General features: G+C 33.5%; 1 protein-coding gene across 4 annotated transcripts in view; it reads left to right on the top strand.

Moving 5' to 3' along the window:
• Positions 1-17,090, top strand: part of FSTL5 (follistatin like 5) — a 688,045-nt gene that overhangs the window by 562,066 nt on the left and 108,889 nt on the right. For 2 of the 4 annotated variants that reach the window (XM_058550291.1, XM_058550290.1), the window contains exon 11: positions 16,408-16,434. The exons of the other annotated variants lie outside the window; for them this stretch is intronic. In XM_058550291.1, the coding sequence (XP_058406274.1) occupies positions 16,408-16,434 (27 nt within the window). The remainder of the gene's footprint in view (positions 1-16,407; positions 16,435-17,090) is intronic. 4 annotated transcript variants of the gene reach the window in all.

The following is a 17,090-nucleotide window of genomic DNA, read 5'->3' as shown; positions in this document are numbered from 1 at the left end:
CTAGCATAGTCTATAAAAAAGTATAGATGAAGCCAAACACAGCTATCATAGATTAATAATAAATTTTTACACTCAACCAACGTGAGGTAGGTGTAGAAGTCATCAGATTAACAGATTATTTTTTTTTTACACTCAACAAATGTGATATAGGTAGGATCATTAGGAATAAGGAAAATTCGCAGTAAGAAATAAGGTGTGGACATCATAGCCAGTGTGAGATTTAATCCTGTTAGTTATGAGCTAAGTGCTAGAATCAAAAAGAACCACACAAAAACAAATATTTTAGGAAAAATAAATCAATAAATGAAAAATATTAATTTTTATTTAACATTCACTGAACATTATTCAATGGAGGGGCTATGCTAGAAACATTTTAAAGCAGAATGAACAATTCCTATTTCTTTTGAAAAGCCCAAAACACTATTTAATATTTGGCACGGACATTTACATGTTAGTAAGCGTACAAGAAATAAAACACACTTGGGATAGTCAGACTCATGTAGAGGTTAACTATGCTCGATAAACATTTATTATTTTATGAGCTTTCATTATTTATCATAAATTCTAATATTTATGCTCTCAATTTGGCCGATGACATTGTCACATCTTGTGAAGTAACTTGTTCCATAAATCTTTTCATCTGTTGACCCAGAGTATGCTGAAATTATCTGCCTTGTGATTGCCATATCTGAAGGCTATATTTTTAAAATAATACCCTTTCAATGTAATTAAATAGATCTGTTTCTACCATTGCCATCTTTGCACAATTGCAGAGCTTTGTTATCTGACAAGACGCTACGTTGTCTGAATGTCACTGAATTGACAGGTTTGCAGCAACCATAAGCAATCAGGCATCTCTATTGTCTACAAAACAAAGCTTTCTTATTTTGATTTATCATCTACCCGTTGTCTGCAAAGCATTATATTCCTTCAGTGGACTATCCCTATCTCATCTCATCTTACACAATGTCAATTTGCCTAATTTATTTTATGATAAGTGATGATGACATTTTATTTATATTACTTCAGACATGCTGACTAAATAAGCTTGTATATAGTGACAGTGCTGAGTATAAAATCTCTATGAAACTTTTAGAAAATCTACATACTAGTATTTTGTTGTTGGTGTTCAGGAGAAAATGTTAGGCCTCACTTTGAGATTCCACAATTCCAGACGAATTTGGGCATTAAATGTGGTGAATCCTTTGCGAAATAACTGTGTACTTAGATTTGAAAAAAAGTTAGAATTATCATCACTTGACGATTTTCTTAGAGTCCTCTGATATAGGAACTTAGAAAATAGTGTAAATGTGTGAAGAGTTAATAAAACAAACGTGCCCTTCAAATGCCCAGGCTCTAGGGTGAGGGGCTGAAGTGAGGTGCTATCTTAAAGTTTTGTGAAGTCTAATTTATGCCACACATTTTTCTCACCTGTGTGCAAAGAGCCCAGATTATGCACCTGTATGCCCTGTGGTCCTCTGTTTGCCCAGATGCCTGGATTCTGAGAGAGCTGATTATTAGGTGAATATGCCAGGAAGAGTGAGACAGTTGGATTACTGTGCTGCCTCCTTATTTGCTTTATTTGCCAACTTTGTGTGCATTTCCATATTTGTGTTACACAGGAAATGTTACATTACATATGAAGTGTTTTTAAATATGAAATTTCTTAAGAGGCATTTTTCTATCGTATGCAATAAAATTGTGTACTAATTTGAATGTCTTTCTGCTTAATTTATCTACTGTCGGTCTAATACATATCTTTATACTACATTCTGGAATAAATAATAAAGCCTTTGGAAATATTTTGGCAATCATGAAATTGTAATAGAAAATAAATTATTAGTGAATAACATATTTCTATTTTTATCTCAAACATGTCCTAATAGAAAGTCAAAATGTGTTCCTAGATATAGTTTGGATTCAGAAGACTGAAATTAGACTAAGTAAAGGAAAAAAATGTGTTGTTTTCTAATTTGATTATTATAATACTCAAGTAAAGACTGTCTATACATATACATATATATTATAACCAATATTGTACTAATTATGATTATATTAATATTAATATCACAATGTAATTTTAGGGTTATACTCAACGTGACAATAAACATCAGAGAAAACAGCATGATTACATTAAAATTAAGGAGTTCTAATCACAAAACTTTGCCCTCCAGATATTGTCCACATAAATAACTGACAAGAACTTAGTATCATAGATAGATAGATAGATAGATACAGAAACAGACAGATATAGTTGAAACAACCCAAAAGAAAACTAGCCCGTAGTTTTAAAAAGAACTTTCAGAAACAAGAAAAAACGAAGTGCCAATATATATTAGGAAAAGATGTTAATCCTCATCAGTTATCAAGGTATCCACTAGCATATCAGAAGTTAAAAAGGTACATAATACCAAGACGATGAGATTTCAAAAAATAGGAATAGCATTATACATTGCTAATAGTACTGTCAGTTTCACCACCATTTGGAAACTCTGTGGCATTTTTAAAGCTGATTTTGCATATACCTTGGAAGCCAGCGATCACACTTATTAGAGAAACATTGAATAGCCATACACTCAGAAATTATTTAGGAAGAGCCTGCCGTGTACTTAATATTTTGCTATAATTTATAATTTATTTTTAATGTGCCTTTTAATTACTTCCAATTTCTATGGCAACTGGACTAACAATTCATTTTAAATACTGTTTACAATGGCTATAATTTGATTTATGTAATTTAAATATGTGTGAAGCTAGTTACCTTCTCAGGTGCACGAATTTCAGTATTACTCCAAGCTTGTGTATTTCTTTCTCAATTGTCTATTAAAAAAGGAACATTTACAAAATTTATAAAGTAATTATGAGCTTTCATTGTAAGGAGAATAAAAAATCTGTGGGACCAATAGTTTTGTTCATTTGTGCTTTCACCTACTAAATATTTATTGAGGAAAGAACAAACACACACACAAACATGTTGCTAGCATATGGTTAGCACTAAATAAGACAATTCTGTACTTTCAGAAAAGCCATAATTTAGGGCAGTTAGAAGTAAAGGGGTACTGTAATACATGGAGGAATAAAATAATTGCTGTTAACAGACATACAAGCCAAGTGTGATAGGATTACAGACAAAGAAACATCAAATTCCAGCTGAGTTGCATAGTAGTCTCTATTGAGGTGATAACACTTGAGCTGGTATTTGACGGCTGTAGTGATACTTCCATAACTGGAGACTTAAAAGTATGTCAAACTCAGGGAATAGTCATGAAGTATGTAGTGGGTTTCATTAATTTTGTGTCATATATGATCATAAAAATATTTGCTGGGAATTTGCAATACATAGTGAGAATGAATTGTTGGGTAGAACCAGATTAAGGGAGACCTTGAACTGTGTGAATGGAAAAAGTCAAATTAGGAGTTATTTACATGCTATATTTCTGCAATGGCAAAAATTCTTTTCTGCATATTTATTACTTAGTGTTTATTCTAGAGATATTGGAATAAGTATTCTTTTTTTTCCTGGAATTTACGGTTAACAAAGAGTAGACATTTGAGTATGCTTTTCTGTTATCCGAGTAGGATTAACCAAATTTGAATTCCCATCATAGTATATAAGACAGACAGTCTTGTATGTTTACTATTTAATCTCAAATGTAATATGTATTGTGGAAACTCATTACAGCATGCTGCTGGAACACAATTAGTGTGAGCATTCAATGTGAGGTTGAATTATCCTCCTTTATCCATCTTTTGAAGAGTTTTTGCCATAATGACATTTCCCAAAAGATAATATTACTTGGTTTATCAGCCTATTTGAACTTTTATGAAGGAGACCAGTGCATTAATAAAATATTATATTTTATAATAAGTAATCAAAATAATCAAGGACTAAAATTATGCTTTAGGCTGTGTTTTAGTCCTTGACTAAAGGACTAAATACTTAGGCCTGTTAATTTATAACCTTTAAATTAGAGCAAAATTGACCCTGGAACGATTCTACTATGATAATAGATAGAAAGTAATCTACTATCAACTTCATGCCGATACACATACAATTGGTACAATTGTGGCCGGATAGACAATTCTGGCTATAAAGCCTAATCTGAAAACATTTTGTGTGATAATTAAAGAAGTGGATGCTCTACTAATCAATTTGGTTTTAGAACATTATTGTTTTGCTCCAGACCATTGGACTAGCCTCTTAGATTTGTAACACAAGCTTGCTTTATTTTGCTTTTTCAGATTAAGCTATCATAGAAATTAACTCAATTAGAGACATTTGTAGAAATGAAATTTTAATGGATCCGATGCTCTAAAGTACTTGGCACAATGTCTAGCACATAATGAGAGCTTAATAAGTGTTTGTTCTGATTACCATTATTGTTATTATCCTGAGTCAATGACTATCAGCTTTAAAATTCTCTTAAATATATTGAATAATGGATAAAAATGGTGTAAATGGTTAAAAATGGGTAATATTGTATGCTAGAAATGGGACTATGTAAGAAAGAGTTACAAATTAGATATTTTACATTTATATATTATAGCAAAATATTTTGAGGTTCATATATTTAGGAATTGCTTACACTTTTATTAAGCATGTATGGCAATTGACTGTTTACTCTTGCATCTTATGTATTTTATTACTTTTCTGTGAAGCTAAATTCCCTTTTTGAATCTCATAGTGACACAAGACATTTTATCCTCAAGTTTTAAAAATGCCCCCTAGAACATAAGATTTCAGAGATTTATTCAAATCTGATCATTTTCCTTTACTGTTCCTTCTTATAGAGTGTGGGAAAGATAAGTTTCATAGGGAATGTTAGTAAAAAGGAAAATACAAGTATGGGAGAGAAAGTGTTTTTATATCATATTCTCAGAGCCATGGTGACCACATCGTATTTTCAAGAGTGAAAAATAATTAATGGTTGCCTGTGTGTGGAGTCATTGTGACATCAGAAAGCTTCAGCTGAAAAAGCTCACATTTTGGTGCCCACATTCATTCTTAGCATAGCTGTGGTTGGCTACACTGCTGCTGCTTGGCCTAGCTTCTTTCCTCTCCCTGTCACTTCTCTCTGCTGAGCATTTTTGAGCCCATTCTCTTTTTCTCTGTGTCAGTAACTGCAGCCGCTAGCGTATCACTACTGTCTGTTGTTGGTTCTGCCCTTTTTTTAGTGTTGACAATAGAAGGACAAGGAGCAGCTGGCATTGTTCTCTCCTATTAATACAGAACTGTATTGCATGGGTGTAGGGGTGAGAAAGAAGGGGAAAGTGAAAAGATAGGACTACAAGCGAACAGGGCAGTTTATTCCTGTTATGGGATTCCTCCAGCATTTGTTTCTTTATTGTAACGACTCGAAGTAGCGATCCAGCTCCCAGGAGTAGCAATAATATTGCAAATAAAGACAATATGTGTTAAAATAACATGAGTAACTCCAAATTCCTGATCTTAATTCGTAATGGTGGGACACCTTCTTGCTTTGTTTGCCCAGTCTTAGGCATTGATGTAACTTCTCCATGCTTTAATTTTCCTTTCTGACATGATGAGAAAGAATGGTGATTCTCAAACTCATTTATAGGCGTTTAAAAGCAGTAATGACAATGTCTCAACAAAAGATTAGAGATTTGAAATCAGGTGGCATTATGACCGAGAGCTTTAATGGAACAATGTAAGAAGCGTGTTAGTTACTATAAAAAAACAAAACTAAACTATGGATAACTTGACATTTTTTTGGTTTATTTTCCTCTCTCTTTAAATATGCTATTGAACTGATTCTTAATTTATCATATTAAAAACACTATGAGTTTCACTTAGTTTATCTAAATGATATTTTTTAAACAGGTAGGTATATTCTAATAATAAGAAGCATATCCAGCAAGAGTTTTAGGAAAACATAGGCTAGTGACAATGTGTGAAGAGTTGAGAACAAAACTAAAGCTTATGATATCATTTTAGGCAGAACTTGCCGTTCCCTCTCCACGAATGCAAGCAAAACAAAGACACTAACGTTTTTTGAAGAAGTACTACTTTCAGAATTAAGTCAGAGAGAAGGAAAAAAAAAACACAGGAAAAAACAGTAAGAGAGACTTCAGGCTAATGTTGAATTGGCCAGTGCAAAATAATCTTATCCAGGAGGACGACTCAATGAACAAATTGGACAGGCGTGTACCATTAACTCAGCTTCTTGGGACCGTCAGGATACTTTCTATCTGAAGATCACAAGTTCTTCTGTGATTAAGCTAAAATTCTATTACAAAAGTTATTATTGGTCTGTAATTCTCCAATTACTATTTTTACATCATAATTTTACTGTGTAATAGAGATATCTGGGTTCTCTGTCATGAAATTGTACAAGAGATGATATACGTAAAGTACTTTGAGGAAGAAAATTTCAGTTCTAGGGTTAGTCTTCCCTTTAATCCAACTATGTGTGACCTTACTGTTGTTGGATGGGGATTTAACAGATTGAAAATCAGGTTTTACATTTTTGTAACAGTGCCAAGTCTGGTGCTTATTGTGTATAAAAGCAAATTAAAAGCAATATGGAATTCATTTTAATCAACACAATGTAAACACTTGAAGCAATTATAAAAGACATATGCGAATTTACTGCAGAGCTTGTCATTGGCCTGCTGAGGCATCTAATGTTTGACAAAGAACGTCTGAAGGAATGTGTTAAATATCTGTTCCTCAACACTGTGGATGCACAGACATTGTTTCTGTTCATTAAAAAACAAGATATATTGACTATATTATTACTGCAAGTTGTTTCATATTTGAGTCATAGCATAAAGTTCTTATCTTTGGAGGTATGTTTGTATGTTGAGCAAAAATATGTATTTCCAAAAAATATATGTGTAAATATGTATATAAACATATGTGTTGTGTGTATACATACGTATGTGTGTGTGTGTGTGTGTGTGTGTGTGTGTGTCTGTGTGCACCAGGCACTGTTCTAGGCAATTTAAAATTTTTGGCTCATTGAATGCATATAAAATCCTCATGCTATCTAATTTGTCTGTTATATTTCACGCAATTCCTTTAGAAATCTATTCTAGGAAGAAGTTAACCTCTGTTAACTCATAATCAGCTTGTTTTATGAGACATTATGCCATTTTCTACATGAACACTTTCTCAGACAGTGTAAAGTCCAATATTGTTTTTTCTATCTTGTGACTAACTAGAAATTTCAGATGCTAAGTTTACAGCCTACTTCATTGATTACTCTGCTTAGATGTCTGATACCTTTTATTGCCATGCTACTAATCTATTTTATAATATCTTTAAATATAAGCAAATTTAACTGAAGGATAAACTATGTGTTTACCTAGAATGCCCTAACTACCTGGATATTTAATGCATTTGAAGTTTGTAATTATAATTTGTAATTTCTCTCAAAAAATATTTATCTAATAATCTTTGTTTATCTTAATGATAAATAACATTTTAAAATAATTTCCTTCAAAGATTGGATATCTTTTATTTTCCACTATATTTAAATATAATTATATTTATATGTTAACATTAAATGTAACATAACTATAACTATATATTTAAATGCATATTAAATAGTGAGGAGTTCAGAATATGAGAAGAGTAATAAAAATTGTTAGAAATAATACCCTTTTATAAAAATTATGCTTCATTGCAACAGCTTTAAGTTCTACTATTTTTAACTTTTTCTTTGCAAATATGCTAATTAATAATTCAAATAGTCTTTTATTTCTCTAATTGTTTTGTTCTCACTAATGATAATAAGGAGAATCCTCTGATAGCCTGAAAGATAGGTTAGGATCTAGTTTTACGCAATGTTTTGTTTCGGTAACATTTACATTAATTTAATGTTATGGGTATGATTATCTTTAGTTCTATCTAGGATATATCTAGCCAAGATCTACTGGACAATTCGTTCTGTGCCAGGTACTACTTAAAATGTTATAATCATTTTATTTTATTTTTATTTATTTATTTATTTGTTTTGCTGAGGAAGACCGGCCCTGAGCTAACATCTATTGCCAATCCTTCTCCTTTTTTCCCCCCCCCCTTTTCTCCCCAAAGCCCCAGTAGATAGTTGTATGTCATAGTTGCATATCCTGCTAGTTGCTGTATGTGGGATGCCACCTCAGCATGGCCCAACAAGCAGTGCATTGGTGCGTGCCGGGGATCCAAACCCGGGCCGACAGTAGTGGAGCCAGCGCACTTAACCGCTAAGCCATGGGGCCGGCCCCTATTTTTTTAATTCTCTAATTAACCCGATGTTATATTTTCTAGATGGAGAAGTTAAAACAAAAGAAGTAAGTTTGTTTGCCATCTACTTATAGTGGTAGGGTATATGACCCAGTTAGAAGGCCAAGTTTTTCCCCTATATATCTGCAGCTAAATACCCAAAATTGTTGAATAATGTCATTATTTATTGTTTATCATGTAAAAACCACAACCAATCATTTGTGAAGAATTATCAAAATCAAGTCATTTCCTGACAGTGGTGGGCTTAGAATTTTGATATTAACTGAAGCTTAAGTGTTGGCCGTCTGGATAGGAGGACACTAGCTAAAAAAATTTTCTTGAAGTTACGTTTGCTTAGTAAGCAGTCTGTTACACTAACATTATATGGTGTCCAAGTTGGTCCTAATGATCCTCCTCTCTTGTTATATACACCCCGTAGTATCTTCCCACATTGAAATAGGTCAAGTCTCTATCACAAATAAAGTAGGTTGGAGGTGAAGGTATATGACTTCTGAAGTCAGGTCATAAAGGGCATTATGGCTTCTGCCTTGCTCTCTTGGATTACTCATTCTAGAGAAAGCCAGCTGCCAGTATGTGAGGACACTTAAACAGCCTTGGGGAGAGTCCCATGTGCAAAGAACTGAGGGTTCCTGTCAACAGCCAGCACCAAATTGACAGCCATATAAGTGAGCCATCTTGGAAGTGGATCTTCCAGCCCAAGTCAAGCCTTCAGATGACTGGAGCCTCATGAGATATCCCAAACCAGATAAGCCAAGCCCACTCCATCAAGCCAAGCCACTCCATCAAAACCATAAATGTTTTTTGTTATTTTAAGCTACTAAGTTTGAGATAATTTTTTACACATCGTGCAATAACCACTGCAGATAGTATGCTTACATGGTTTGGCATTGGAAGGAAAGATGGGTACAGTTTTTATTTGTTTAGTCTGATGGCTTTAATCTTTTGACATGGCAATAGTTCTTACATTGTCTTGGTTTCACTCAGACTCATTTGGTTGCCAAGAGTAGACTCTCTCTGTTTGTTTAAGTATAGCTTATTTTAAAACTGATGAGAACGTTAAACTGGCAATGTGAAGCAGTCAGGGTTGTATCCACATTCAGAACCCAAAAACTGACGTTACATAGTCAGACAACTGCTAACTCTCTTGCCTCTCCCATGGGTTCCATAGTTTCTTCCTCCCTTTCACATCTTCTTGAGTCCTTCTCTGCATTATCACAAATTATCATAGCCCTGACTCTACGTCATGGTGCCTTTCGCTATGCATGCTTACCATTCCGGTTCTCTGTACTCTCCATTTTTCTAATATGATTTCTTTTTTTTTTTTTTTTGTGAGGAAGATCAGCCCTGAGCTAACATCCATGCTAATCCTCCTCTTTTTGCTGAGGAAGACTGGCTCTGAGTTAACATCTATTGCCAATCCTCCTCCTTTTTCCCCCCAAAGCCCCAGTAGATAGTTGTATGTCATAGTTGCACATCCTGCTAGTTGCTGTATGTGGGACGTGGCCTCAACATGGCCAGAGAAGCGGTGCGTCAGTGCACGCCCGGGATCCGAACCCGGGCCGCCAGCAGCGGAGCGTGCGCACTTAACCGCTAAGCCACGGGGCCGGCCCTCTAATATGATTTCTTAATTCAAATTACCTCCCAAAAGAATCTGATTATCCCGTCTCATCACTTTTTAGAAATTAAGACCATAGATTCCTGGCCAGTTTCTGGGTTGTATGCCCTAACGTAAGCTGGGAACTATAGCCTAACCAGCTCATGTTAGGCTCCAGGTTGGAAATTCGTGTAGTCTCAGGGGAGAATCATCTTCAGTCAGTGCCAAAAGAGTGACAGTTTCACTTAAATGTGGCTTTGAATTTGGCATATGGCAGGCAATGTACTTGACATATCTTATATAGCTTTCCATCCTAAAAATAGTATGTTTTAAATGTCTCATTTCATTCTCCATATGTACATTCAAAGAAATTTCAACTACCATAACACTAACCATACATTTTTTCAGACACATTAAATTTTTATCTACATTTTCTTTTCACGTTGCCCTTTTTCATTTGCCTTCTGAAGTTGAGTCAATTTCTTAAATCCAAAAGGAGAAGCAGTCAATAAGACATCTAGCTAAAATGTTATTCTTACATAAATGCAGTTTATCAAAAAATGTTTTGCACTAGTGGAAACCTTATACTTTCAGACAAAGACAAGGACAAGCAAAAACTTATTTAGTTGAAAAGCCAAGCGGTTTACACATGAGTTGCCAGGGAAAATAGCTGTTCAGTACTATGGCATGCTGCTATGCAGTTAACTATGTTATTGCTGTTGCTTATATAATATTCAACTCTCCACATGTATTTCCACATAGAGACAGCATATTTAATATGAGATCCATCACCTTGAATATAATTGCAAGTCCCTAATATATAAAATAAGACAATTTATAAAAAAGGCGTTAATAAAAGATTCTGTCCCTGGCGTCCAGTCATCTGTTCCATTGGACCACATTTTCGTTATAAGGCATATGTTATCTACAGAAGGAATTTTACATTTCAGTTAAGTCGTGAACAAGTATTAAATTATTGGGGGTCTGTGACTTTGAGGTTTTTATTACCCAATTTTAAATAAAAAGATTTCAGAAGAGAGAATTCATTTGTGGTATATTAAGGGATGCAATAGGTGTTTCACAGGATTTCAAATGTAGAGAAAAAAGTTTACTTTAGCGTAAACTCTTGGTTCCAGACAGGTTAACTATAGATAAAAACTAAGCTGGTTTAAAGGACGACCAGGGGCAAATTAGGTGAAGAATTCTTGTAAGAGTATTACTGTCAGATTTAACATATGAGTAAAGATAAAGAGATTCAAAATGATTTGAAATGTGGAATATGAGTTTAATATGACACAGGCATATCATGGAAGACTATGTGCTATGCTAAGGACTTTGAGCTTACACACACACACACGTATATGCATAATATATTTATAAGCAAATTAATGGCATCATTAAGCCTGCGTTTATTATAGGTAGCTGTTTATGTCGTATGAAGGATAAAGTAATGTGACGAAACAAATCTATTTCAATACGTAAGTAGCTGTTAAAATGTAAAAAATATAAAAGTAACATCCCAATAGAAATAATGAGTTAAAGACATAAAGTTTTCTTTAAATATTTGCAAACATATTCAACATAAGTTATAACCAAACGAATATACATTATATTTAATTTATATATTATAATATATGTTCACATTTGATAAGCCTGTGCACACGTGCATGCATACACACACATACAGTAATAATCCACTTTGAGTGCGGTGGGATGAATACTTTCATAGACTGCTGGTAGTGCTGGTAACAATCTTTGAAAATCAACCTGGCAACATGTGTTAATGGCTTTAAACACTCCCATACCTTTTGTAGGAATGTATACTAATGGAAATAACTGCATAGAAGGATGGTCATCACAGTAAGCACACACACGCACGTGCACATATATGTATATACACATACATCTATATGACTGATAAGTCAATGGTATTTATAACTTATACTAGCCTCTGATCTAGGTATGATGTTTAGATTGATGAACAATGAACGATAATATTTTTAAAATGAAGAAATCCATATGTTGGAAAACTATATAATGATTAAAACCATGTATTTGAAGACTAAATTAGACATTACATGATAAATGAATAAACAGCATTTAAAATTATTTTTACATGTTACATATTTACATATTGTATCAGAAACACCTCCATATATGTACACATTTATATAAAAATCAGAAAAATAATGAAAAGACATATAAGGAAAAGAAACTTGGTTATTTTACCTGTGTAATTGAATTCAAAGTATTTTTTTAAGTTTAATGTACATTCTACCTTTATACAATAAAATGAAATATGTTCTAGAAATACACAATAATAATACATACAATTTTTAAACTAAGTAATTTCAAAATAAATTTTGTCTTTGTAATATTCATTCTCTTGATGTAGGAATAGTATAGCTTTCCATCTAGCATAATTTTAGTGAATGTTACACTTTATTTGCTATACTTTTTATATTTTAGTAAATTTTCATACACTATGCTTTGGGCTGTTGTAAATAAAGTCTATTGTATTTTCTAATTCTTACATAAGAATATAGATTTTGGGGTATTTATCTTGTGTCTTTTCACCTAAGTGAACTTTCTTACTAACTTTATGTGTACTTTTAATTTAATCTTTTGTAACTCCTTTTATCCTCACCTTTTGATATATTTTATTTTCTAATTTATACTACTTATACAATTTATATTTATTTCTTGGTTTAATGAATTGTCTAGTTCATAAAAAATTAATTTCTAATGACAACCAAAAAACATTATTTTGACTCTCAATTTATTATTCTGGTGTCTGTTAATTTTTCATTGCTATAAAATATGCCTCTACTCTTAGTTTGCCAGGTCACTAACAGTATTTCTATTACACGTATTAACATGTGATGCACTTTATCAGAGTATATTTGTTTTTGTTTTTGTTTTTGTTTTGTGAGGAAGATCAGACCTGAGCTAATATCCATGCCAATCCTCCTCTTTTTCGCTGAGGAAGACCGGCCCTGAGCTAACATCTATTGCCAATCCTCCTCCTTTTTTTTTTCCCTTTTCTCCCCAAAGCCCCAGTAGATAGTTGTATGTCATAGTTACACATCCTTCCAGTTGCTGTACGTGGGATGCTGCCTCAGCATGGCCGGACAAGCAGCACGCCCGTGCACGCCCGGGATCCAAACCTGGGCCGCCAGTAGCGAAGTGCACGCGCTTAACCACTAAGCCACGGGCCGGCCCCAGGATATATTTGTTTATTTAAATTATATTGATTATTCTCAGTTGATATACTAGTATGTTGTATTAAATTAATTGATTTCTTAACTAAATTCCTACCAAATCATTTTTTCATTCCAAGAGGATTCCTATCTATGATCAAACTTTTAACATCCTGGTGAATTTTGCTTGCATTTTATTTACAATTTTTGTTATTAGTGAATTTGTCCTATAATTCCCCTTGCTCTGCTACTATTATCGACTATTGGCATCACTTTTGCTGACTTTATAAAATGAATAGGAATGTCTCCACTTTGATATTCTCACAATATTTAGTACAACTGGAATTATATGATTCTTGAATGTCAGTAAATACTCATTATAAAAACCATGACCATAAGAGGATTTTGGGAAGAAACTATTTTAAAAAATATTTCAAAGAATACCGTGGTTATTTCTATTCAATTTTCTTCTTTATGTTCTGTTTGTATATTAATATATCCTTGGATTTTTTTATGAAGTCAGATTATCAAATTTATTAGAAAAATTTTCTACATTAATTCAAAATCATCATAGCTACAGTCGTTCCTTCCTCTTCCTTCTCCCCTTTCCCTCCTCCTCCTTCTAATTCCTCCTCCTTCCCCTTCTTCTCTCTTTCTTTCTCTCTCTCATCTGTTTTGCTCAGTAATACATCAAGCCTATGCATTATCTTTTGGCCCACATATTGAATTCTCGTTTTTGTTGTTTTATATGAACTGTGATTATATTTTATTTTAAAAAATATTTAATTTATTGAAGAATTTTGCAGGTTTTCATATTTCCTTTAATATTTGCTTTATTGTTGTCTGAAAATGTCTAAACTATTTATGCTTATTGGAATATACCTACAGAATAGAGACAGACTTTTTATTTTCTAGTTTACTGTGTGAGCACTAAATCTTTCAAGAAAACTTGGTAAGGAAACACTTTCTGTTTGTATAGTACAGCATTTGTTACAAAAATACTAATTCAGTCTTAATAATTATATTATTGAACCTTTGTCGTTTTTCCTTTCATTTTTCAAATGCTGAGAGTGCTGAGTTACAGAAGCAGAATGTGATTGAGGATCTACCAATTTTGTATCCAGTCCTAATAGTTTTGCCTCATGTTGTAATGCTATGTTTTTACTTTATATAGTTTTAAGTTCAATATATAGTGCCTTGAATTTTACCTTATTTGATGTAAATGCCACAAACCATGTATTTTTTGGTATTTTCTCGTACATGATTGCCTATCTTAAAAATAACTCTGTCCTTAGTCGTTTAGAATAGCAGTATTTTCACACACCACTAGGGTTTGCACATGCTTTTTCCTGTATCTAGAAATCTTATCCTTACAATCCTCTCTCAGTCTACTCTTATTCATCTTTTAGACTTCACCTTCTGTGTTATCGTTAGGGAAGTTTCCTCCAGTTTCTCTGACTATATCTAATCCACCTACTAAACACATTCACATTACTATTCCTCTCTTTCACAACACATTAAATTTGTAATTTTGAATTTTTTTCTGCCATTATTTGAATACCAATTTTTTTTTTTTCTTCTTAACAAGATTATAAACTCTATTAACCCAGGGACTGGGTCTGTTCTAATCTGTGTATCACAGTGCTGAATACAACGTCTGGCACATGCTAGGCACTCACTCACTGCTCACGGAGTGAATGGATGAATATATGAGGAAACAAATGTCTAGTTACATTTTTTAATAAGCCAGAAAAATAATGATAAGTCTTATCATGGCTCCATCTTTCCTGAGCCTACAGAAGAAAATTTAATCTCCTTTGCATTGTGTACAAAAGGCTTTCTTGATCCAATCATGGATGAATTCTCTGGCCTCATCTTCTGTCCGTTTTGCCCTGCAAATATACCCAATTACTGAAATCTCTCTGAATATGTAATGTTGTCCTGTTGGTATGCCTTGAACATCTCTAAATCCCCTGCACCACACATCCTTCTTGTAAGTTTAGGTGACATTATCCTTCTTGAGCATCACCAATCTAACGCATCTTTCCCTCCACTGCCCAACCTCTGCCCCAGAGATGATCATTCTGTCGCATCCCTAACCACCGAGCCTGACATTTGTTTCTTTGATTGCACTTATCACATGGTAGTAATTATTTGTCAGAATGGTTCTCTCCCTTTGCAGGTCTATGTCCTCTTCCTGCAAATAGGGTCTATGCTTTTCGTACTTGTTCCAAGCACGCTATAGGCAACAAGAACAGCACCACAAAATGTCCTGAAGGGATGCACGTATCGTGCGTGCATATTTGAATAAATATTCTTAAGGAATTAAAAACACCAAGAATCACAAAAAGTGCTTACTCTACAAAAATTTATTTTTAGAAAATATAACACATGCTGAAAACTGCATGACTTGGACCTTCAGCCTCCAGGTAGGAGTGCTAGACTCCAACCTTGGCTCCGCTACATTCACTGTGGGGATTCAGTTTTAAAAGAAAAAAGTGATTATGCTTTAATATGGTTAAAATATTCGGGGAATAATTAGATGTGTATAAGATTTTCCATTAGTTACACATTGTTTTCACTTATTTTGCTTTGAAAACTTACAGAATTTGGGAAACTTTGAATTAGTAAGGGAAGTGGACATTTCCTTGAGAATATTTCTAATTGGTAATTTTTATCTAATTGATATTTATTTTTGTCTTAATATTTTAACTCTCTATTGATTTGGTCCTTATACAATATTTAATAAACCTATTGTCCAGAAACAATTTAAGGTGAATCATTATTGTTCATTGAAATAAGCAAGATACATTTAGATATATTTCATTCTGTCTGGGTTAAAAAGTAAAAACATACACTACTTAAAAATAGGCTACTTCTCATTCAAAATCCTGTATTCGTAAGAACTCTTCTTGCTCAGAAATATTGCATATTATGTGGCATATTGCATATTGTGATTATGGAGAATTTAAAAAATATACCTTTTTCAATTAGTAACTTTTAACTATACTGTCAAGTAAATAAATAGTTTTAACTACCAACGCTTGTTCTAAAGATGTATTTCAATAAAATTAACTTAAATATCCCATTCTTTTTAGTGATGCATAAAATATTCTTTATTAACAAAATCTTTATTCCAAAGAAGAATTGGCTATTTCCAGAACTGAACAGAGCATTATTAGCTAGTCCCAGCATTTGACTGTTTTGTTAATTTAAAGTAGTTCGTTGAATTCCCAGTCACTACTTTTATGTACGTGTTCTATCCTAGAGATTGTGACATTTCTAATAGTTATTTATATTACTCTGCAACTGAAGTCCTGTTGACTCATTTTTTTTCTCTCCTTTTTCTTTTCAACATGCTGCAGTAGCTAACATATTATGGAGAGAAGAAGGTACTAAATTCCATTATTTTTTATATTGTTATGAATATTTTGCTTAAATTTTAGATGTTTTGACTATCAGTTTGAATAACTACCTTATTTGTTTTTATTTTGACTCAATATTTTTATTTGATTATAAATCAATATTCTTCTGTAAACCTGCTACCATTAAAAATGTTTATCAGGGGGGCCAGCCCCATGGCTTAGTGGTTAAGTGAGCGCGCTCTGCTGCTGGTGGCCCGGGTTTGGATCCCAGGCGCGCACCGACGCATTGCTTCTCCGGCCATGCTGAGGCCGCGTCCCACATACAGCAACTAGAAGGACATGCAGCTATGACATACAACTATCTACTGGGGCTTTGGGGTAAAAAATAAATAAATAAATAAAATTAAAAAAAAAAAAAATGTTTATCAGGGGCCAGCCCTAGGGTGTAGTGGTTAAGTTTGGTGTGCTCCTCTTCGGCAGCCTAGGTTCCCAGGTTTGGATTCTGTGCGTGGACCTACACCACTCATCAGCCATGCTGTGGTGGTGACCCACATACAAAGTAGAGGAAGATTGGCACAGGTGTTAGCTCAGGGCTAATCTTCCTTAAGTAAAAAAAAATACTAATAAAATAAATAAAAATAGAGGGCCGGCCTGGTGGTGTAGCAGTTAAGTTCACACACTCT

The sequence above is a fragment of the Diceros bicornis genome, chromosome 11 (assembly GCF_020826845.1).
Source record: "Diceros bicornis minor isolate mBicDic1 chromosome 11, mDicBic1.mat.cur, whole genome shotgun sequence".
Lineage (NCBI taxonomy): Eukaryota > Metazoa > Chordata > Mammalia > Perissodactyla > Rhinocerotidae > Diceros > Diceros bicornis.
Note: the sequence above shows the minus strand (reverse complement) of the source record. Positions and strands in the feature narration are given on the sequence as shown.